General features: G+C 53.3%; 1 protein-coding gene across 1 annotated transcript in view; it reads left to right on the top strand.

Moving 5' to 3' along the window:
* BCR (BCR activator of RhoGEF and GTPase) overlaps positions 1-21,034 on the top strand; it is a 150,558-nt gene extending 129,524 nt beyond the window's left edge. Inside the window, exons 17-23 of the mRNA XM_003419174.4 lie at positions 8,271-8,330; positions 9,551-9,660; positions 11,329-11,468; positions 12,331-12,465; positions 13,285-13,390; positions 13,788-13,950; positions 14,365-21,034. Coding sequence (XP_003419222.2) covers positions 8,271-8,330; positions 9,551-9,660; positions 11,329-11,468; positions 12,331-12,465; positions 13,285-13,390; positions 13,788-13,950; positions 14,365-14,454 — 804 coding nt within the window. The 3' untranslated portion in view covers positions 14,455-21,034. The remainder of the gene's footprint in view (positions 1-8,270; positions 8,331-9,550; positions 9,661-11,328; positions 11,469-12,330; positions 12,466-13,284; positions 13,391-13,787; positions 13,951-14,364) is intronic.
* The last annotated feature ends 623 nt before the right edge of the window (positions 21,035-21,657 follow it).

The following is a 21,657-nucleotide window of genomic DNA, read 5'->3' as shown; positions in this document are numbered from 1 at the left end:
CCCCATAGAATTCTTCAATATTGCAACTCAAGGCTTGAATTTTTTCTTCAGTTCTTTCAGCTTGGTAAATGTCAAGCATGTTCTTCCCTTTTGGTTTTCTAATTCCAGGTCTTCGCACATTGTGATATTTTACTTTGCACTTTGTAATACTTTACTTTGTCATCTCAAGCTGCCCTTTGAGATCTTCTGTTCAGCTCTTTTACTTCATCATTTCTTCTATTTGCTTTAGTTACTCTGCATTCAAGAGCAAGTTTCAGAGTCTCTTCTAACATCCATTTTGGTCTTTTCTTTCTTTCCTGTCTTTTTAATGACCTTTTGCTTTCTTCATGTGTGATATCCTTGATGTCATACTTGATGGTCTTCCGTCATTAGTATTCAGTGCTTCAAATCTGTTCTTGAGATGGCCTCTAAATTCAGGTGGGATACTTAAGGTCGTACTTTGGCTGCCATGAACTTGTTCTAATTTTCTTCAGCTTCAGCTTGAACCTGTATATGAGCAATTGGTGGTCTGTTCCATAGTCCGCAGCTGGCTTTGTTCTAACTGATGATATCAAGCTTTTCCTTCATCTCTTTCCACAGATGTAGTCGATTTGATTCCTGTGTATTCCGTCTGGCAAGGTCCACGTGTATATAGTTGTCATTTATATTGTTGAAAAGGTGTCTGCAATGAAGAAGTCGCTGGTCTTGCAAAATTCCTGTTATGCGATCTGCACAATTGTTTCTGTCACCAAAGCTATATTTTCCAACTACCAGTCCTTTGTTTCCAGCTTTTGCATTCCAGTCACCAATAATTATCAATGCATCTTGATTGCATGCTGATCAATTCCAGACTGCAGAAGTTGGTAAAAGTCTTTAATTTCTTCCTCTTTGGCCTTAGTGGTTGGTGTGTAAATTTAAATAATAGTTCTATTAACTGGTCTTCTTTGTCAGCTTATGGATATTACCCTGTGACTGACAGCATTGTACTTCAGGATAGATCTTTAAATGTTCTTTTTCATGATTAATGTGACGTCGTTCCTTTTCAGTTTGTCATTCCTAGCGTAGTAGACCATATGATTGATTCAAAATGGCTAATACCAGTCCATTTTAGCTCACTAGTGCCTAGGATATCGATTTTTATACATTCCATTTCATTTTTGACACTTTCCAACTTTCCCAGATTCGTACTTCGTACGCTCTACCTTCTTATTATTAATGGATGTTTGCAGCTGTTTCTTCTCATTTTGAGTCATGCCACATCAACAAATGAAGGTCCCAAAAGCTTGACTCCATCCATGTCATTAAGGTCCACTCAACTTTGAAGAGGCAGCCCTTCTCCAGACATATTTTTAGTGCCTACCAACATGAAGGGCTCATCTTCCCGGCACTATATCAGGCAATGTTCTGCTGCTATTCATAACTCCTCATTTTTTCAGAAGTAGATCGCTGGGTCCTTCTTCCTATCGCTGGGTCCTTCTTCCTAATCTGTGTTAGTCTGGAATCTCAACTGAAACCTGGCTACCATGTGTGACCCTGCTGGTATTTGAAATACTGGTGGCATAGTTTCCAGAATCATGGCAATGCACAAGCCACCACAGTACGACAAACTGACAGATGTGTGGGGCGTCATCTGTAGGAAGTCCAAATTTGGGGCTCCACATCTCAGAGAAGCCTTTCTCTGTCAGCTCTGGGGGAAGATCCTTGTCTCTTTCAGCTTCTGTAACCCCAGGGTTCCTCAGTTCCTTGGCAGTCTTCATGTGCCATCTGTCTTTCCTCCCCCACCCCCATTTGTGTTGGCTTCTGTATCTAATCTAGCCTTTTTATAACTCAGAAGTGATTAGGTTTCGAAGCCACCATACACTGATATGGCCTCATTAACATAAGAAGGAAAACCCTCTTCCCAAATGGCATTCCATCCACAGGTACAGGGGTTAGGATTCCAACACATATTTGGGGGACACAGTTCAGTCTGGAACAGAGGCTAAGGGACCTGAATATGAAGTTACCCTTGGCAGCTCCTTCCCTTCTCCCTTTCCAGGCCACAGGGCATTTCTTGCCCACACCCCAGGAGCTGGGGGCTGAGATCTAGCTGGCCCTCTCTGGCCAGCATCTTATATAGCCCGTGGCCAAGCCCCAGGTGCTGGTATGCTGAGTTGTTGCTGCCAGACCTTTCTCTTCTGTCTTAGTCTAGAATCTCTATTGAAACCTGTTTGGCATCACAGCAACATGCAAGCCTCCACTGACAGACAGGTGGTGGCTGTATATGAGGTGCGTTGGTCAGAAATCGAACCCAGGTCTTCTGCATGGAAGGCCAAGCTTCCAGACTAAGACAGACGAAGAGGAATGGTCTGGCAATCTATTTCCAAAATGGATCACAACAGTCTGAGCCACTACCTGTTGTGGAGATTGCATAGGACTAGACAGTGTTTTGTTCTGTTGTGCACGAGGTCTCCATGAGTCAGGGGCCCGTTCAATGACGGCTAACAACAACAATCTTTTATGTCTGGCTTCTTTCACTTAACATAATGTTTTTGAGGGCTATCTGTTGTAACATGAGTCAGTACCTTTTTCCTTTTTATGACTAAATATTTTATTGTATGAATGAACCACATTTTGTTTATTAAGCAGTTGGTGGGAATTTTTTTTTTCAGTCTGGGTTCTCTAGAGAAGTAAAACCAGTGACGTGTACGTATAAATATAGAGCAAGAAATTTACTTCAAGGAAGTGGCTCATGCACTCGTGAAGAAATGGCACACGCATCTATGAGGGCTGGCAAGTCCCAAATCTGTGAGTCAGGCAACACGCTGAAGCCTTCAACTGGCTCACATGGCTGTAGGGGCTGACGGACCCATGATCTGCAAGGCAGGCAGCAGGCCAGAGACGTGCAGGTTTACGTCTCCAAAAGCGGAGTTCAGGCAATAAGAAGACTGCAGGGTTGAGAAAGAGAGTGAGCGCTCCCAGAACACCCATTTATATACTGGAGGGAGGCCCCACCCCCAAGGAAATTGCCCTTTCAAATGATCGGCTGCTCACATCGGATCACAGAAGGGAAGGTGATTACACGGTGTCTGCTAAACCACTGAGGATCACAGCCTAACCAAGTTGACATACAGTAACCATCACAGGCAGCTTTCGGTTTGGAACCGTTATGATTCACGTTGCAACAAACATGATGTGTGTACAAGTCTTTGTGTAGACGTGTTTTCCTGTCATTTTTCTTGGGTAGACACTTTGGAGTGAGCAGTCTGTTTTAAGTTTCGGAACTGCCACAGTTTTTTCCGGCGTCACCACACCATTTTACATTGTCCATGGCAACGGATGACGCTCCGGTTTCTCACTTGTTATGATCATAACAATTATTATGATCTTTTTGATCAAAGCTATTCTAATTAAAAAAAAAAAAAAGTTGCCATCAAGTCAACTTCGACTCATGGGGACCCCATGTGTCACAGTAGACTGTGCTCCATAGGATTTTCAATGCCTGGTTTTTCAGAAGTAGATTGCCAGGCTTTTCTTCTGAGATGCCTGGACTTGAACCTTCAATCTTTTGGTTAGCAGCCGAACCCATTAACCATTGTGTCACTCAGGGACCCCAGCCATTCTAGTAGATGTTGCTGTATATTTTTAAGTGATCTCAGAGACTGGTTGGAATCAGAGGGGAGCAGCAACGAGTTAAAGTGGAAGGCAGAGCTCGAAAACAGTTCTCGGAAAACAGAGCAGACCCAGATGACAGCAGAGGGGACACAAATTTCTCACTCAGCATGCCCGGGGCACAGAGACTGCTGGAGATATTGCCCATGCATCTGTGGAGACTTGTCTGGGGAGCTCAGCCGTGGGCACGAGGGGGGCGGAAAGTGCAGGTTGCATCAGGAGGGAATGGGTATCTCCTCCTTTGCACAATTTAGCCCTTCCCCTTCCAGGCTGAGGGTGAGTGAGACAGTGCTCTGTGGTCCTGGTCAGTGACTTCCCAGGTCGTACCTGCTGCATAGTACAGCACAGCAGGTCCTCATCCTAACAAACATGGTCATGCTCAGGGCATGGTTCACCACCTGCAGACCCTCCCCTCCCCAGGATGGATGTGTGGGCAGTTTTTGGGTAGACCTTGGGACACCTGTCCAGGAGGCCTGCCAGCCACAGTTTTTCCAAGACCTCCACCTTGCCCAACCCCAGGAGAGAGAAGCAGCAACCTGCACTGTCCCCGAAGAGCACCAGGGTGGGAGTGGGCTCCCTCACGCCCACCCACCCTGTGCAGCAGGCTACACTCTTTCCCATGACCCTGTGGCTGGTGGGGCCCTTGTGCCATCTGGAGTAGACTCAGCTTTTCCCTGGACTGCCATTTCCTGGTCACTTCCCCTCAGCCGCCTGTTTTGCAAATCTCAGCCACTTTGTTTACCCCGCCAGTGCCTTAAATAACTGTACACGGAGACCTTGGCCTTGAGCATTGTTTTGGTTCGGGTAAGAGGACCATGCTGGGGATTCTTCATACTGCTTCATCCTGGGGTCATGCCCTATTCCCTGGACCAGGGCCAGTGCCCATGGAGGGGCTTTAACACTAGACACACCACAAGGGCTGGGTGCCCAGAGGCCAGTGCGTTTGCTACTGGTCACTGGGCTGCCTGGCAACCCAGTGTGAGGCCAACAGAGTCGCAGCCTCTGGGGGGAGGGGAGATGTTCATACCCAGGCTGGGCCATGCAGCGGGCAGCTCCTGTCTACCCACACCTCCCCCTGTGGTGGCTGTGGGTGGCCTGCAGCCATGCTCTGGGTGGCCTGAGCCCACAGGGCAGCGCTCCAGGAGGTGCATGAGATTATTGTCTGGGAGGTGGTGCCATCACGGGTGTCCTCAGGGCGCTTCCAGCATGCAGCTGATTGGTGGGGCAGGCTGCTGTACTCAGTGTCTCCAGATGTGGCCACAGGAAACCAGCCACTGGAGAAGGAAGTTCGGCTTCTCTGGGCTTTCAGCAGAAAGTGACAGTTTGGAATTCCCGTCACCAATAGGCTGCAGCGGGGAGAAGGGGCTGTTTTTCCCACACAGACAAAAAAGGTAAAATCCACGGGGATAGGAAACTCTGACGTTAGAGGGCCTCCGGGAAGTGGGGCTCCCCAGAGCCTGGTCAAGAGGCTGGAGCTCACGGTGCTCAGAGCAACAGAGCCAAGGATACGAGAGACGCTAGCTGCCCCCACTGCCATGCAGGGCCTCCTTCAGTACCTCTACCCCAACCGGAGCCATACCACCTCTTCCAAGAAGCACCTGTGTATGTGGGGCGGCGCCCTGTGGACCCACATCCGCAACCTCGTGTGCAAAGGCAAGGTGGGCCAGGGGCCAGGGTGAGCTAGAAGGGGCCAGGTGGGTCAGGTTGGGCAGGGTTCCTGCTGTTGGAGGTGGCCTGAGGCAGGTAGAGGAGATAACCCCCAGCCCTGTCTGTGCTTCCTCTGCCACTGGGCTGCTTCTGGCTACTTTTGCCTTTGGCCAGTTGTAAGTAGAGTCCCTGGGTGGAGTAAATGGTTAATGCTCTTGGCTGCTAACTGCAAGGTTGGAGATTCAGGGTTACCCAGAGGCCCCTCGGAAGAAAGGCCTGGCAGTCTACTTCCAAAAATTAGCCATTGAAAACCCTGTGGAGCACAGTTTTACTCTGACACATGTGGGGTCACTGTGAGTCGGAGTTGACTCAACGACACCTGGTTAAGTTTCCAAGGGGAGTGAGGCCAATGGTGACCGTCCTTTAGTGGGAAAGGAAGTAGTTTCACCTGCCAGTCTGCTCCTGTGCCCTGTTTAAACACCGCCAGCAGCAGTGTTAAACTTCCCTTCCTGCAGAGGGAGGAGTAGGACTGGCAACACCCCTCCTTGAGCAGCCAGGCTGCAGTGTTGTTGGGTAATGGTGACACCAGGTGCCCTGCCCACCTTCTCCTTCCACCCCAGCTCTGATGCCCAGGAGCCCAGAGTCCTCCCAGCCCCAGAGGCGGAGGGGCCCTGTGTCACCCCCACCTGCCATCCCCGGTAGTGCTGAGTGGCCCCCAGACCCTGCCAGATACCCAGGATTCACGCCTGGGAGGAAACATCTCCTGGGAAGTTTCCTTTTCTGGGTGATTTGCACCTGACTGGCCTCTGCTCACAACCCTTGGGTTGGGGGCAGTCTTTGCGGCTCCTACGAGGCCCCTGGGGTAGGGGCAGAGCCTCTGATAACACCTCGTAGGTTTGCCCCTGCTTATTCTAGAGGGAAGCCCCACCGCCTTCCGTTTTTCTGCAGCAGCTTGGCTGTGCGTTTTAGATCCTGGGAACATTTGAATCAAGGGGACATGGAAGAGCCGGTGAGGAATGCTCAGCCCCAGAGTGCCTGGACACATCTCCATGCAGAACAGATACAGAGGCCAGGTGGCAGTGGTGCAGCTGGCTGCCCGGAGTGCTCCCTGGTGTCCCCACTCCTCCTCTGCAGGAGGCCCAGGTGGCTCGAGTATGAGAGGAACCTCTGCCTATTTTGAGTTCCTTTCTGAACTGACACTGTGCTTAGCACCAGGCTGGGGAGGGGTGCCGAAATCATGGGGGTCCCTGCTCTAAGCACTTGCCTAGTAGTAGAAATGAGCCACCCCTGAAGCTAGTCATGAAAATACAAGGCTGTATATGATTAGTGCCAAATTCTGTGGCAGGCAGCGGCTCCTTAACTTGTTGACACTACAGGATCTCGCCAGGGAGGTTTTCTGGTTATATAAATCCCAGGTTCCCCCAGGGCAGCTGGTCCGGTTCTCTGGAGGTGGGCCAGAGGTAGACCAACCAACTCACTGCTGTCAAGTTGACCCCATCTCAACAGCGACAGCACGTGTGTCAGAGTAGAACTGTGTTCCATAAGGGTTCTCGATGGCTGATCTTTCAGAGGTAGATTGCCAGGCCTTTCTTTTGAAGCACCTCTGGTTGGACTTGAACTCCAACCTTTCGGTTTGCAGCTGAGCATGTTAACTGTTTGTACCACCCAGTGACTCCCTGGAGATGGACAAGGGGGTGCTTTTTTAACAAGACCCTCCCCTCTATTCTGCTGGTTGTGTCCAGCCCAGCCCCAGTCCACAGTCTTGGTCCACCCTGGGACCACTGGTATAGAGCGTGTGTTTACCACAAAGGGAGATGAGGGGGAAGCCTCTGTGAACAGAGGGATCTGGCCTGGGCTGGGCGATCAGTGTGTCATACAGTGGCTCAGGTTTTCATTGTCGTTGTTAGTTGGCTCTGAATCATGGCAACCTTATGTACAACAGAACAAAACATTGCCCGGTCCTGGACCATTTTCATGATCGTTGGTACGTTTGAGTCTATTGTTGTGGCTGTTATGTTAGTCCATCTCATTGAGAGTTGCTCTCATTTTTGCCGACCCACCACGTTAGCAAATATCGTCCTTTTCTAGGGATTGGTCTTTCCTGGTGACCTGTCCAAAGTAAGCAAGCCGAAGTCTAGCTATTCTTTCTTCTAAGGCTCATTCTGTATTTCTCCTAAGACAAACTCGTTCATTCTTCTGGCAGTCCACAGTATATTCAGTGTTTTTTGCCAACATAACAGTTCAAATACATCAGTTCTTCTTCAGTCTTCATTTTTCACTGTTCAGCTTTTGCATGCATGTGAGGCAATTGAAAAGGCCATGGCTTGGGTCAGAGCACCTGAGTCATCAGATTGTGTAGGTGACATTGAACGACACAGTCATGCAGGTTGGCTGCTTGGCAAACACCCTCCAGGAGCGGAAGTCAGAGGGGCTGCAGAGGGACTTCCTCCCACCACCCCACAGCTGCATCCTCCTGGGCCCCACCATCCAGCGCCGGTCCAGACTGGAGCTCCTCCTGCATGAGTCCTATACTTATATTCCTGGTACGCACTAAGGGAGAAAACCACAGCAGCTATGGCAGCTCAGATGCTGTGTGCCTGGAAGTTGCCACTGAAATTGGGCTTCCCGAAATGTTTAACCCGACCACTCCTCCTTCCCCAGGTTCCATTTGAGTACCTGCAATGGTGGGGCAGTGCAGGGAGTAGACAAGAAAGGCTAGGAGTGGGTGTCAGCTCCCAGCTGGAAGAGACAGAGGGAGGGGCAGTGTGCAGGCCCTGAGCTGCGGCAGATGCAGGTACTTAAGCATGGTGAGCTCAGTCCTGAGAGCAGGGGGGCTCAGGTTCCTCGCAGATGCTCTTGGCCTCTAGATGGAGGTACTGGCTGTGGTCTGGCTCCACTCAGACTTCCGTGTGGAGTTGTAGGGGTGAGCTGCTGCCCGGTGGAGACTACAAGCAAACCCAAGGGCATCTGTTAATCACAACCCCTTGTTGCAGCTGGACCCCCAGGCATTGCAGGACAAAGACTGGCAGCGGACCGTGATCACCATGAATGGGGTATGTACACACCCCAGAAGGTCAGGGTGGCCTGGCTCTTCTGACAAAAGCAGAGTGAGGCTGAGACTGAGCCCGTATGGGAGGCATGGCAGGAGGGGGAGAGGCCCTTGCAGACCAGACCACCACGTACAAGGAGTCTTCCGTTGTTTGTGTCTGGAGTGAGTGTTCTCCTTGAATGGGATCTGATGACGCTGCGAGGACAGTGGGGCATCAAGATGGGCCCTGGGGTCTGGTCATAGGGACCAAGCCCCCCATTAGCATCCAGCCCCCCAGAAGGATTCAAACGTTTAAAAAATCAGCAACAGACACCAAAGGAGATCTGAGTGTGCATGTCAAAACATTATCATTTGCTAATTCATGGGTGTCTTAGGTTCTCTAGGTAAGCACCCCAGTGAGATAGAGTTACTTCAGGAGATTGGCTCATGTGATTGTGGGGCTGGCAAGTCCCAAGTCCAGCGGTCAGGAGGCAGGCTGGAGACTTCTGCAGGCTTTCTTTGTGAGATCCGTAGGTCAGGCAACAGGGGTGCAGAGTAGAGAGAGTTCTGCCAAAGTATCTGTTTATGGTCTGAAGGCAGACCCCACCCTAAGGAACTGTTTTGATTGTATCACATTGTAGATTATGCTATGGAAGGGGATCATGTTACCTTGTATTAGATGACATTGGGGAACAGCATCTAATCTAGGGTTAGCCCAAATCACAGAGAACCATAGCCTAGCCAAACTGATACATAAAATTAATCTTCGTGATGGGTTTTTGTTATGTTAATATCTGTACTTTTTCTTAACTTTTTTTTTTTTATATAATTAAGAGAGAAAGACTGAAGGGGAGGTGAGAGGGTAGAAGGGGTCAGAAGCTGGCCAAATGGACAGGACAAGAGAGAATGGAGGGAAGGAATGTGCTGTCTCATTAGGGGGAGAGCAACTAGATGTATATAGCAAGGTGTATATAAATTTTTGTATGAGAGACTTGATTTTTAAACTTTTACTTAAAGCACGATAAAAATTTAAAAAAACAGAAGAATGGGAGTTGTGGTGGGAGGTTCCACAGAAGCTGGGTCTTACACCATCCCAGCCGTGCTGGTTCTCACTGAGCTGGACCAGGGGCTTCCTTGTTGGTGCCTGCCTCATGCAGACCTGGGCCTGCTCGCCTGGGATGGAAAAGAGGTACCAAGGCCCCAACCAGAAGGTAAGTATGCCACTGCCTCTTTTTCCCTCTGTAGATTGAAGTTAAACTCTCGGTCAAGTTTACCAGCAGAGAGTTCAGCTTAAAAAGAATGCCGTCCCGAAAGCAAACAGGGGTTTTCGGAGTCAAAATCGCTGTGGTCACCAAGTGAGTGAGGGGGACTGGGGTCACACCTCCGGCCTCACACCCCAAGGGCACCTGGCCCCTCCCAGGTGGTCCTTTCCATGGTTGCTGCACGAGAGGCCTCCCAGGACACCCCAGTGCAGAGGTGCCTCCCCTTTTGCTGCTCAGCAGCTGCTCCCCTCAGGCCCTTCCCAGCTCAGCCCCCTCCTGGTACAGTGGGTGCAGATGCAGTGTTTTGTTTCCTCCCTTGGAGTTTGTTGTGATCCCAGACTTTAACCCCTGCCCGTTTGTCCTGAATCCTTTGCCAGGAGAGGCCTGTTTGTTGGTTTGAGGGCAGTTCTCAGGGCATCAGGCTGCTTCCAGAATTCATTCACGTCCCTGGGATGGATGGAGCCTGGTTGGGCCCCTACCCAGCTGGTCATCCAGGCCAGAGCCTACCTCAGACACCTGATTGTGTCTGAACACAACCCCCACCCCGCTTACACCTGTCATCCTCACAGCATCTTTAGGAGGCTCTGGGCAGGAACAAGAAGGACTCTAGCAGCAGCCACCCCAAATCAGCACCAAACGCGATGACCAAGCTAAGGAGAGTGGCTTGGGAAAGACTTTTTGTGGTCCCAAGTCCGGTCGCAAAATAAGATGAAAGCCAAGGCCTCAAAACACTACTGTCTTTTATTTTTGAAGTGTCCTTATTCCAGGATCCTACGTGGAGCTGGAGTCCCTGGGTGGTACAAACAGTTACCATGGTTGGTTGTATGGTTTGAGGTCTGAGTCTACCCAGAGGTACTTCGGAAGACAGGTCTAGAGATCTCCTTCCAAAACATCGGCCTTTGAAAACTCTGTGGAGTACGGTTTACATGGGTCATCGTGAGTCAGAGTCAGCTTGACGACAACAGGAAGAAAAACCGTGGAGCTACTGTGACTGTCTGTTGTTAAGACTTGGAAGAGAACAGTGCTTATAGTCATAGAGGCTGGAGCACTGATGTGTGGGCAGCCCCATGGAGTCATGCATTTGGCAGGTTTCGGTTTAGCGCCTGCTGTATGCGGGGCATACATCTCACTGAGGCCTGGTAAGGCCGGGGGTTTGCCTCCTGCACAGATGGTGGTGGGTGGGACCCCCTGTCTGATCTCCCAAGCCCAACTTGGAGACCAGACTGCTTCCCAGGACGTCGTGCAGCCGCCTGTTGCCCAAAGCCGGGGGTCTTTTAACGGACTTCCTGTGGCCAACTTCACTTAGTAAAGCTTCCTGGCCTTCCACAAAGACCATGTGTAACTCGCAGGGTGTTGGGCTACGGGGAGCTCTTGGAATAACCAAAACCAAACCAGTGGCCGTGAAGTCAGCCCCAACTCACAGCAGCCCGATGTGTGTCAGAGTAGAACTGCGCTCCACGGGGTTCTCAATGGCTGGTTTTTCAGAAGTAGATCGCCAGGCCTTTCTTCCAAGGTGCCTCTGGGTAGACTCAAACCTCCAGCCTTTGGGTTAGCAGCCAAGCGTGTTCACCCAGGGACTCTAAGCTCTTGGATAGGCCCTGATGAAACACATGCAACTGTAATTGTGGGCTCTCAGAGCGAAGGAAGACACGGGTGTGCTCTGTACCGCCCCATCTCCAGATGTGCGGGCTGTCCCCAGCAGACAGGAGGGGGTGTGCCCCAGGGCTGCGGGCACTGAGGGCGTCCCTCCCCACCCCATAGGAGAGAGAGGTCCAAGGTGCCCTACATCGTGCGCCAGTGTGTGGAGGAGATCGAGCGCCGGGGCATGGAGGAGGTGGGCATCTACCGTGTGTCCGGAGTGGCCACAGACATCCAGGCGCTGAAGGCAGCCTTTGACGCCAGTGAGTGTGGGCTCCGGGTGTGCTGGAGGCAGTGAGGGTGGCCAGGGCTGAGCCTGCTCCTTCACACTGAGACTCTCAGGGCATCCCACAACCTGTTAGTCCCTTGGCGTCAAAGTCAAGGGGTCAGGCCATTCTCATCACCCTGTCCCTTAGGAATGAACCAGATGCCTGGGGCCAGAGATCATGGAGCTCCTGCATGGTGCTGCCATGAACGCAAGTCTTAGCTCCCCTCTCCCATTAACCTTCACCCCTTAAAGTAGGTAGGACACCCCAGTTTTTAGATGACAATGCACCCGAGTGGGCTCTCACCGAGAGTCTCACATGGACCCCCACAGTGTGCCTGCAGACTCCTCCCCAGGTACCTGAGCAGGCCCTCACCCAGGGCCCCACATGGACCCCCCCCCCACCCAGTGTGCCTGCAGACTCCTCTGGGGGCACACCCACCTTGCCAACCTAGAGGCTGCGTGAACCTGGCACCTTGTGGGCCCCAGAGGGCATGGAGGGCCCATGGCCACCTGAGCCCAAAGGGCAAGTACTGGTTTAGAGACTAGAATGAAACAGATAATTCCAGTGCCTTCCTATCACCAAGAGATGCCAGGGCTGGGCTATTGATACAGGCAGAGCTGCCCAGGAGGTAATTCTCTTCTACCGACCAACAGTCTCCCATGGCCGGGCATGGCTGACCAAAGCAGGAGTGGGAGTGAGAAGGACCCTCATGCCTGCCTGTCAGCCCTGCGCAGGCTCAGGACCGCCCAGGTTCTTGGGAGGATAGAACAAGCCAGCACGGTGAGGCCGTGTGCTGCTTTGCGCTGAGTCCCACTCAGTGCCATCAGTGGCTGCGTCATGTCTGTATCTGCCCCAGATAACAAGGATGTGTCGGTGATGATGAGTGAAATGGATGTCAATGCCATTGCTGGCACATTGAAGCTCTACTTCCGGGAGCTGCCTGAGCCCCTCTTCACCGACGAGTTTTACCCCAACTTCGCCGAGGGCATTGGTAAGGATGGGCCTCCTCCCCATGCTCGCGTCCTGTCCAGGAAGTCCAGGTGCAGGAGCCGAGCTGTGCCTCAGCTGCTGTGGTCTGCTCTCCACCTGCCCAAAGAAAACCATCTACACGGACGGGCATAGCAGAGCCAAGCCCCTTCACAAAGGTTGCTGCCCCTCCTGCATGGCAGGGGAGGATGGAGAGGTGGCGCACATGCCTACATGCAGGAGTGTCCTCCCCAAGGCCAGGGCTGAATGCAGCTTCCAGACCATGTGACACTGCAGTGCCCCCTGCTCCCTGAGCCCCAGGTCAGCCCATTCAAATGTGGGGTCAAGGCCAGCCTGACCCTGAGCCAACACACAGGGCTGCAGCACCCTCAGGACTGCCCTGTCTCCCGGGGTCTCCCAGCCCCCAAGTGCCCCAGGGTACACAGGGCAATGAGGGAGGTTCTTGAGGTGTGGTGGAGCAGACGGAGGCCTTGGAATCCTTGTTGTTCAATGAGTGGTGGCTGTGCGTGACGTGTGTTGTCCAGTAATCTAACCTGCATGGGAGGCAAGGGTTCTACCACTGAGCTTTGGCCCCTGGAGGAGGGGAAGAAAATGGCTGAGTCAGCCAGGAAGGCTTTTCTCACAGCCCCTCCCCTGTGGCTGATGCCTGGAGTACTTTGACCTTTTGAGATGTGGAAAAGCAGCCAGGGGTGGCACCCAACCCCACAGGGGGCAGCAGCACTGTGTGGGCAAGGATGATGATGGGGCTGGACTGTCTTGCCCTCTGACACATGCTCTTAGGGAAAGCCCAGCCAGTTGGTGCAACCCGTCCCGATTTCTGCAGCTCTTTCAGACCCCGTGGCAAAGGAGAGCTGCATGCTGAACCTGCTGCTGTCGCTCCCGGAGGCCAACCTGGTCACCTTCCTCTTCCTTCTGGACCACCTCAAAAGGTAGCCCACTGGTCCGTGAGCCCTGGGCTTCAGGACCCCCAGGCTGCAAGGAGGGCTATCTTCCATGCCTGCTGGCTCGCCAGGCAGTACCTCAGCCCCTCTGGGTGCTAGTACCAGCACCATGCCCTTCCTGTTCTCTGTGGGCCACAGCGGGTACCTGCACCCCCCCCCCAACAGGTGCTTTTCCTCCCAGGCCTTCAGTCCAGCAGGACCCCAGGGTCCACTTTCAGCACAGCCAGGGCGGTGGCCCTCCCTGCCCAGATGGCCAGAGTGCAGCCATTCAGTGGAACCAATACAGGCAGAAAAGCGTGCCACCCACCACTGTACTCCCCAAGGACACCAGGGTGACCTCATCTCCTCAGCATGTTCATACAGTTCCCTCTTGGACTCATTGCAGGGTGGCAGAAAAGGAAACCGTTAACAAGATGTCCCTGCACAACCTTGCCACCGTCTTCGGCCCCACGCTGCTCCGGCCCTCAGAGAAGGAGAGCAAGCTCCCTGCCACACCCGGCCAGCCCATCACCATGACCGACAGCTGGTCCCTAGAAGTCATGTCCCAGGTAAGGCCCACCCCAGGTACTACCTGTCACCCCCACCCTCATTGTGTGGGGGAAGTGGCCCAGGTGCAGAGAGGCAGGACCTACCCAGGGCTGCATGGTGGTAGGGGCAGGTGGGCCTAGGCCACTGCTCTCCCCTCTGTACCCTGCTGGGCTTCTAGGGGTCCACACCCTCCCTGCCAGGTATCCTCCAGGTACAGCCAGCGTGGTACTTACCACCACCCAAGTCAGGCCACATCAGGACCCACCCCCCAGTCTCTTGCTGTGTGGGGCTCTGTCAGCAGTGGCTGTGCCCCACATCACTGGCTTCACGCCCTGAGCTAGACTTGTGTCCCCAGGCTTTGGGACAGGCTGAGAAGCCCCCAACTTCCAGCTGTGAACAACTCCCCAAGCTGCTTCACTCCCTCCCCCTGGCAGGTCCAGGTGTTGCTGTACTTCCTGCAGCTGGAAGCCATCCCTGCCCCAGACAGCAAGAGACAGAGTGTCCTCTTCTCCACCGAAGTCTAAGGCCACTCACCTACACAAGGCGGCAGATGTCCGGAAGGCCTCTGGCAAGACAGACCATCTGCAGAGCGGGAACCGAACCTTCTCAAGGTTCAATTGGCTACCCTGAAGAGCCAGGCCATCTGCCCAGAGACAGCAACCCGAGGCAAAGTTGGTCCAGGGTGCCTGGACAGTTCTGGGCCCTGTGGGTCTTAGGCCCAGACTGGCCTCCCAACTGTGGTTCTCCAACCGCCCACGAGAGGGCGCCCCAAACCAGTGCATCTCAGTACAAGCCTGGCAGGGGCTGCCACCACAGTGGTGGTTTTTGTGAACTTAATTTATCAGAGTTTAAAAGATTTCTACTGGATTCCTTGTCAAGATGCACCCTTCCTGGGGACAGGGGAACATGGCTAGATTCCCCCACTCTTGTGTCTTGAATAAATGCTGCTGCTGCTGCTGCTTCATAACGTGGGGGCTGCAGCCCAGTCCCTCATGGGTGGGGGTCCTTAGGTTGCCCTGACTTAGACACTCGACTGTGTCCATGACAGGGTTAAAAAGCTCAGTCAACACTGTGTAGCATCTGGCCCCTTGCTGCCTTTCTCCCTTCTCTTTCTAGAGGGTTTCTGTGCAGAAATGGCTCTCCCCTTTCTGTCCTGTGGCTCTGTGGTTGCTGTCTCTTTGCCTCAGCGCCATATGGATTTGTGTGATGTCTTCTGACTGGACGCTGAAGGGAGGGGTCCAAATGGTGCACTTTACAGTTTGTTCCCCAGGGAGAGTGGCCACGTCCTCCAGGCTGACTGCCCAGTGGGCACACACTCTCATTCTCAGCTCATGAAGGCCTCATTTCTCTGGCTTCCTCGAGCCTTTGTGCCCTGCACCCACACCCCACCATCCACTTATCCTTTCCCACACAGAGCTCTCCCTGTCCTGCTTTCTCCCTGCTGGGCACATTCAGTCCACTTTTGTAAACATCCCCTCTTGGCAGCTGCATGCTGACAGCCTGCTTTAAACTTTGATCTGAACAGCCTTTTGATACTTGAATATTTTTAAGTTTTATACACAGTTTCTAATTTTTTTTCCTAACAGATTCAGATTCCTAATAAGATATTAGAATGTACTTGTTGGACATCCTGTGTCCGGGCAGCATTTTTGTCTTCCTCTGAGTACCAGCTCTGTTGTCATCAGGAGCCATCCCTGAAGTTTCCAGAACATTCCGAGTGTGGAGGGTTGGGATCGGGGCTGCTGCAGGGGCCGGCACAAGGGCACCCTGGGCACCAGTGTACCCGCTGGGACATCCTTGGTAACCTCTGACCATCCTGACTTAAAAAAAGGAGAATTGGGGAGGCCACTAGTGTTTTGAGAAAACCAATCCAGGAACAATCATGTCATTTTAAAAAGAAGATGCATGGGGTTAAGAAAAAAGGAGAGGAAACTATGAGAGGCAGAGTTCCTGTGCCGGTCTTACAGGAGAAGAGGATGTAGCTCACCCAGGGAGGGAAGTGATGGTTTGACTCAGGAAGGCCTGCTGGTCATCACCGGATTCTGCCTTCGGAGGACCCAGCAGCACTGTCCAGGAGGGGAGAGGGCTTTCCCCTTGTGTCCAGCAGCAGCACCTGTGGGAACCATGATAGCAGGTGGCTGTGTGCCCCTGCCTGCCCTCTGCTGTGGAGCTGCCAAGGCCAGAAAAGGGGCTAGGAAACAGTGTTAGACAAGGGAGGAAACCAAGTCACTTGGAGGCTTTCTGTCTGTGTGTGGTATTTATTTAGTTGTCCTTTTTTTCTCAAAAAGAAGGTAGCCCCACTGTGTTGAAACAAGGCCGCTGTCCTGGGCACAAGGTAGGGAAACCAAATCCTCTGTGCCCCGTCCATTTCAAGATTCAGTGCCCCACACCCTGCCCACCTGTGCAGCCCAGGCCTGGGGCACAAGCCCAGGTTCCGGCTGTCCATCCCCACCAGGGGAACATGTTTGGCCAAGGAGAGCTGTGCAGGCCCTTGCTTCTATCTCCTCCTGTGCCTCCTGGTTTGTATTTGTTGCGTTGAAACTGGAAAGCAATATATCGATGTCTGTGCCAATTTTTGTTCTGCCCCCGCCTCTTTGCGCTTTTATTTATAGGGGACATGTAATGTCAGATGACTGAGTGACTGCTCTCTCATGTCGCTGTAAGGACGCTGCCCTCCACAGAGCCACCATGCGACTTGCTTTGCGTATCACCACCTCCGTGGTCCTGTCTAACTCACGGGTATGCAGCTCTGCCAGCTATCTCGTCAAAGTCAGGGTGTGTCCACTCCGGCAGGCCGCATGGGGCTAGAACGTGCTGTGTTCTGTGGGCCAAGCAAGGGAAGGCCTAGCCCCAGACACAGCCCTGCCCAAGGCCTGGCTGCTGACCCGCCAACAGGGAGGGGTGCCGTCCTGCTCGCTGCTCCCTCTCACAGCCTGGCCTCTGGTGGGCAGCGCTGGTCTCTTAGCAGCTTCATTTCTGCTCTTGAGCTCAGCCTCCTGTGGCTCTACCACAAGGAGGAAGAATTGCTGTGTGCTCAGAAATCAACCAGAAAATGACAAGTTCATTAAAGTCACAAGAGACTACTTGCTTTAGTGGTGGTTGCTGAATTTAGAAAAATAGTCACTCGGCCCTCAGGGAGGAGCCCCTTAGCTGCTGGAATGGGGTCTGGGGTACACAGTGAAGGGGCAGTGTGCTCTGCTGTGGAGGAGCCAGGACTGGCGAGGTCTAGTAGCCACAGGCAGGCACCAGTCAGGCCATGTGGGAACACACGGAGCAGCAGTAACCGCCCAGCATGGGCCAGTCTGGTCTGGGCCAGAGGTGACCAGGCCGTGGTTGAGGTTGACCAGACTCTGCTTGGGCAGTGCTGCTCTGGCCCTGCAGGGCAGACGAACAGATGGAAGAGGGACAGCCAGGCTGGGGCTTCCATGTAGCACGTGCCGAGCTCCTCGTCCCGTCCCTGCTGTGCTGAGCCCTGGGGTAGGCAGGCTCTAGCCTTACACGGCCTGGGCCTGTGTCACTTTCAGCTGTGGCTCTGGCCTGAGCCCCTCAGTCTCGGGCTAAGGTTCGGCAGATGGCCTAGGTGTCCAGGGAGACCTGAGCACAGGCCATCCCTCGCCCCCTCAGGCCTTGTGCTCAGAGAAGCCCTGCCCAGTTTATGGGGAGCTTCTCTTGGGGTAGAGACAGGTGTTGGACACGGTTCTACTGTGATGGGCAGAGCCAAGGGGAAGCCAGCTCATACCGTCTGGCCAGCCTAGGGGCCCTTGGCAGTGCTGTGTTGGCCACCCACTGAACCCCAAGGCAGTGATGCCAGTCTACAAAGGGTGGGTGCCCTGGGGTCACCCTCAGACTCCTGGAAGGTGGGCTCCTTTGCTGCCTAGCCAGCTGACCAACCCAGATGAGGCTTGCTTACAGGGCCTTTTGCCTAGAGCCAAGAGTGTGGGTCTGCCAACTTGTCCCCAAACTCTCTACCCGGCTGTGTCACCTTTGCCGTTTCCCTGGAGATTAGAGGGATGCAGGGGTGTCCTAGGGAGAGGTGGGGCCAGAGAACAGGGCTGGTGAGGTCACACCCAAGGTCTCAACATGATGCCCCAGGGGTGCACCCCCACCCTTGGTTCCTTGAAGGTGTCTCCATGAGGTATGAGGACAGACATTGGGGCCTGCCTGCCTTGGAGAAGCTGCTGTAAGCCCTGCTGTCCTGTCTACACTGACCTCTGAGGAGGACAGGGCTGGCTGCCTTTGGCCTTGCTCCTCTGCGGGGCTCCTGAGGGGCCAGCCAGCTCGCTCTCCCTGCCTTTCTGGTCCTATTTAAAAAACTGTTGAACACCCACACACACAACACTTTTGCCTCTTACAAGGGCTTGATGTTTTGGGCAAGAGTCCTAGGACATTCCTGAGAGGCGTGTGTGTCTAGGGCAAAGCCCAGGCCAGTGGAATGGCCCAGAAGTAGGTTCACTCGTGGCTCCCCTGAATGCGAGATTATCAGGACCAAAGAGCTCTCAGAGACCTAACCCAGTGCCTTTACTTGATAGATGGGGAAGCTGTGGCCCACAAGGTGTCCTGCCGCCCCATCCCAGCATCTGTGGCTGGCCAAGAGCAGAGGCTGGGTATGTGTCCTAATGGAGTCCCAAGCTCGCTCCCTTTCTGCTGGACAAGACAAGCCAAGGCCTCTGCCACCAGCCTCTGCGCCCCCCCACCCGCCACCGGCGCCAGTATCTCATATGTGCGCGTGCACACACACACCCATGCAGATAAAGGGAGAGTAAAGATTTGGTACAGAAAACCCCACTCACTTTAAAAGGAAATATTTACATGGACTAATGATGGGTGGCACGAACAGCTCTGGAAAGATAAACGTGAAATGTGAGGGTGACACCCAGTTCTTGAGAGGTCCAGTGGTCTCCACGAATGTCCATCACGGTCACCCTGGGTAAAGGGGTGGGCTGTAGAGCTCTGCTGGCCAGTTCTGGAATGGGAGGGGGGTTGTGGTCAGCAGCAGCAGAGCCCTGCATCCCCCAGGTCTCCTGGGGATAGAATGGCCAGCCGGGGCCACAGCAGAGATGGGGAGCTGGGAGTGGGTCCACGAGAGGCAGGTCCTTATTGCAGTTCTCCAAGGTGTCCAGATCAGGGGGGACTGCTGCTTTGGAGACTCAAGACTGGATGCTGAGTTCCCTGGACTCTGCAGCTCAGCCCAACACCCCACTGCAACACACACGAGAGGCACTCCGGCCAGGTCTCCAACTAGCATAGGAGTCTCGCGGAGCCCCAGCCTCCTTGACCCCTTTTCCATTCCTTTCTATGGGCAGCACTGGGCAGGGATTGACAGAAACTCACCCTGGAAGTTGTCAGGCACTTTGCCAGAACTTGGGAGTCCCTGGGTGATGCAAATGGTGAACGCGCTTGCTGCAAACTGGAAGGCTGGAGGTTCGCGTCTACTCAGTGGTGCTTTGTAGGAAAGACCTGGCAGTCTACTTCTGAAAAACCAGACATTGAAAACCCTGTGGAGCCCAGTTCTACTCTGACACACCTGGGGTTGCCATGAGTCAGAGTCGACAGCAAGTGGTATACTAAACCGTGCAACACACATCTACCTATCTACCTAAAAAAACCTACCTGTTATCTATCTAGAGTTCCTGGGTGGTGCAGGCAGGTAGGCACTTGCTGCTAACCAAAAGGTTGGAGGTTCAAGTCTGCTCAGATGTGCCTTGGAAGAAAGGCCTGGCAATCTACTGAAAAATCAGCCATTGAAAACTCTGGAACACAGTTCTACTCTGACACCTATGGGGTCACCACGAGTCAGGGTCAACTCTGTGGTCACAGTTACTTCACTGTTGAAACTTAAGCCCAGCAACTGAGGACATGTAGGTTCCAGTCACACAGTAGCTGCTTCAACCCCAGAGGAAGAGGCACCAGGATGGTGGCTCCTAGAGAGTCCCTGCCTGGGACAAGTCACCCCAGACTCAGGGACTCCCCCAAGGAGCGAGAGCACTTCAGTGACCAGGCATGAAACCCCTGGCGCAGCCCCGAGGGCTGGTAATGGAAATCCAGTGCCCCGTGATCCCCATCTCCACCCCTGAGGGGAATGGGGCCAGGTGGAGAGAAACAGTGGGGGAGGGGGAAGTGGTGCTGCTGCTTCTGTTTCCTGTAAGGAATATTGACAGTCTTGTGGGGTGGCGATCAGAAGTCATGCAGAGCAAATGAAGGTATCTCTGACCTTGGTGTGTACGCTCCATTAGAAAAATACTGCTGACTGACATTTCCCTAGTGGACCTCTTTCTGGTGACATTAGCGGCTGTAGCGTTGCCTCTGTCCACAGCAACCCCTGGCACAATGGAACAGAACACTGCCTGGTCGTGTGCCATCCCCATGATTGGTTGGGAACTGGACCGTTGTGCTTCATAGAGCTTTCATCGGCTGATTTTCAGAAGTAGATCTCTAGGACTTCCTTCCCAGTCCTCTTAGTCTGAAAGCTCTCATGAAACCTATTCAGCATCATAGCAATATGCAAGTCTCCAGTAACAGGTGGTGGCTGTGCTTGAGGGGCACTGGCTGGGAATCAAACCCGGGTCTCCCACACGATGCCCAACCAGACCAACCCACTGGGCTGCACTAAATCCCTCCTCTGCCAGGTCACCCGGCGTGGACACCCCACCACCACCACCACTTCCTGCTGCCACCCTGGAGTTTTCAGTCCCCACAGCTCCATTGGCCACGGACCCAACCTTGAACCAGTGCCTCTCCCCTGCTGCTCCATGTCCACGCCTTCTCAGAGAGGCCCACCCCCAGCTGTTGTCTGACCACCAGAGGAAAGGCACTGTCACCCCGCATCCAGAGCCAGTGAGCGTCTCTGACAGACATATGCCACTGCAGTCTCCTCCACCTACAGTCAACGAAAAGCTCTCCATTCCAGGGTCATCCCATGACTCTTCTTGGTGCTGTGAGTGCAGCCACTGCCAGGCGTAACCTGTGAAACATCCACACGTCCACCACGTTTTTGCTCATGTCGCTGGAGAAGTTCCCTACACCTTTCGAGGTCAAAGCCCCCCACCTCAGCCACTCAGACACAGGACCCACACCTTGAGATCCTAACTTGGGGTCACAGCCTGCGGGTGTGGAGTGTCTGCAAGGTTGGGCAAGGTTGACCCCAAATTGTGTTTTTAGTGAAAGTTTACACAGTAAATTAGGTTCACAGGTTTTCGTTGGCTGATTTTTCTGAAGCAGATGGCCAGGCCTTTTCCCCAGGTTATGGAACACGGAAGACTCTTAATCCACAACGGAGCCCTTTGTGCCTGAAGGAAGGCCCAAAGTGGGCCCCACGGAGGCGTGTGCTGGGACTGTTGGCCTGGGGGCTGCATGCCCTCCCCTCCAGGTTCCCAGGGTTGAAGTCACCTGCTTGACCCAGCTGGAGCCATGCAGCCCCCAGAGCCCATTTGTGGCCATTGTTCCCTCCTATTCTCCCTACGAACACGCCCCCACTTTCAGATTCACCCAAAGTCCCTCTAAAAGCAGTCACCGTCTAGTCAGCTCTGATTCACTCACGCCAACCTCGTGTGTGTCAGAGCAGAATTGTGCTCCATAGGTTTTCTTTTTCTTTTAAATAATATTTTATTGTTTTTGGTGAAAGTTTACACAGTAAATTAGGTACATAGGTTTTCAATGGCTGATTTTTCTGAAGCAGATCTCTAGGCTTTTTTTCCAAGGTGCCTCTGGGTGGATCTGATCCCTCAACC

Source organism: Loxodonta africana, chromosome 19, assembly GCF_030014295.1.
Source record: "Loxodonta africana isolate mLoxAfr1 chromosome 19, mLoxAfr1.hap2, whole genome shotgun sequence".
Taxonomy (NCBI): domain Eukaryota; kingdom Metazoa; phylum Chordata; class Mammalia; order Proboscidea; family Elephantidae; genus Loxodonta; species Loxodonta africana.
This window is presented reverse-complemented; position numbering and strand designations above follow the sequence as displayed.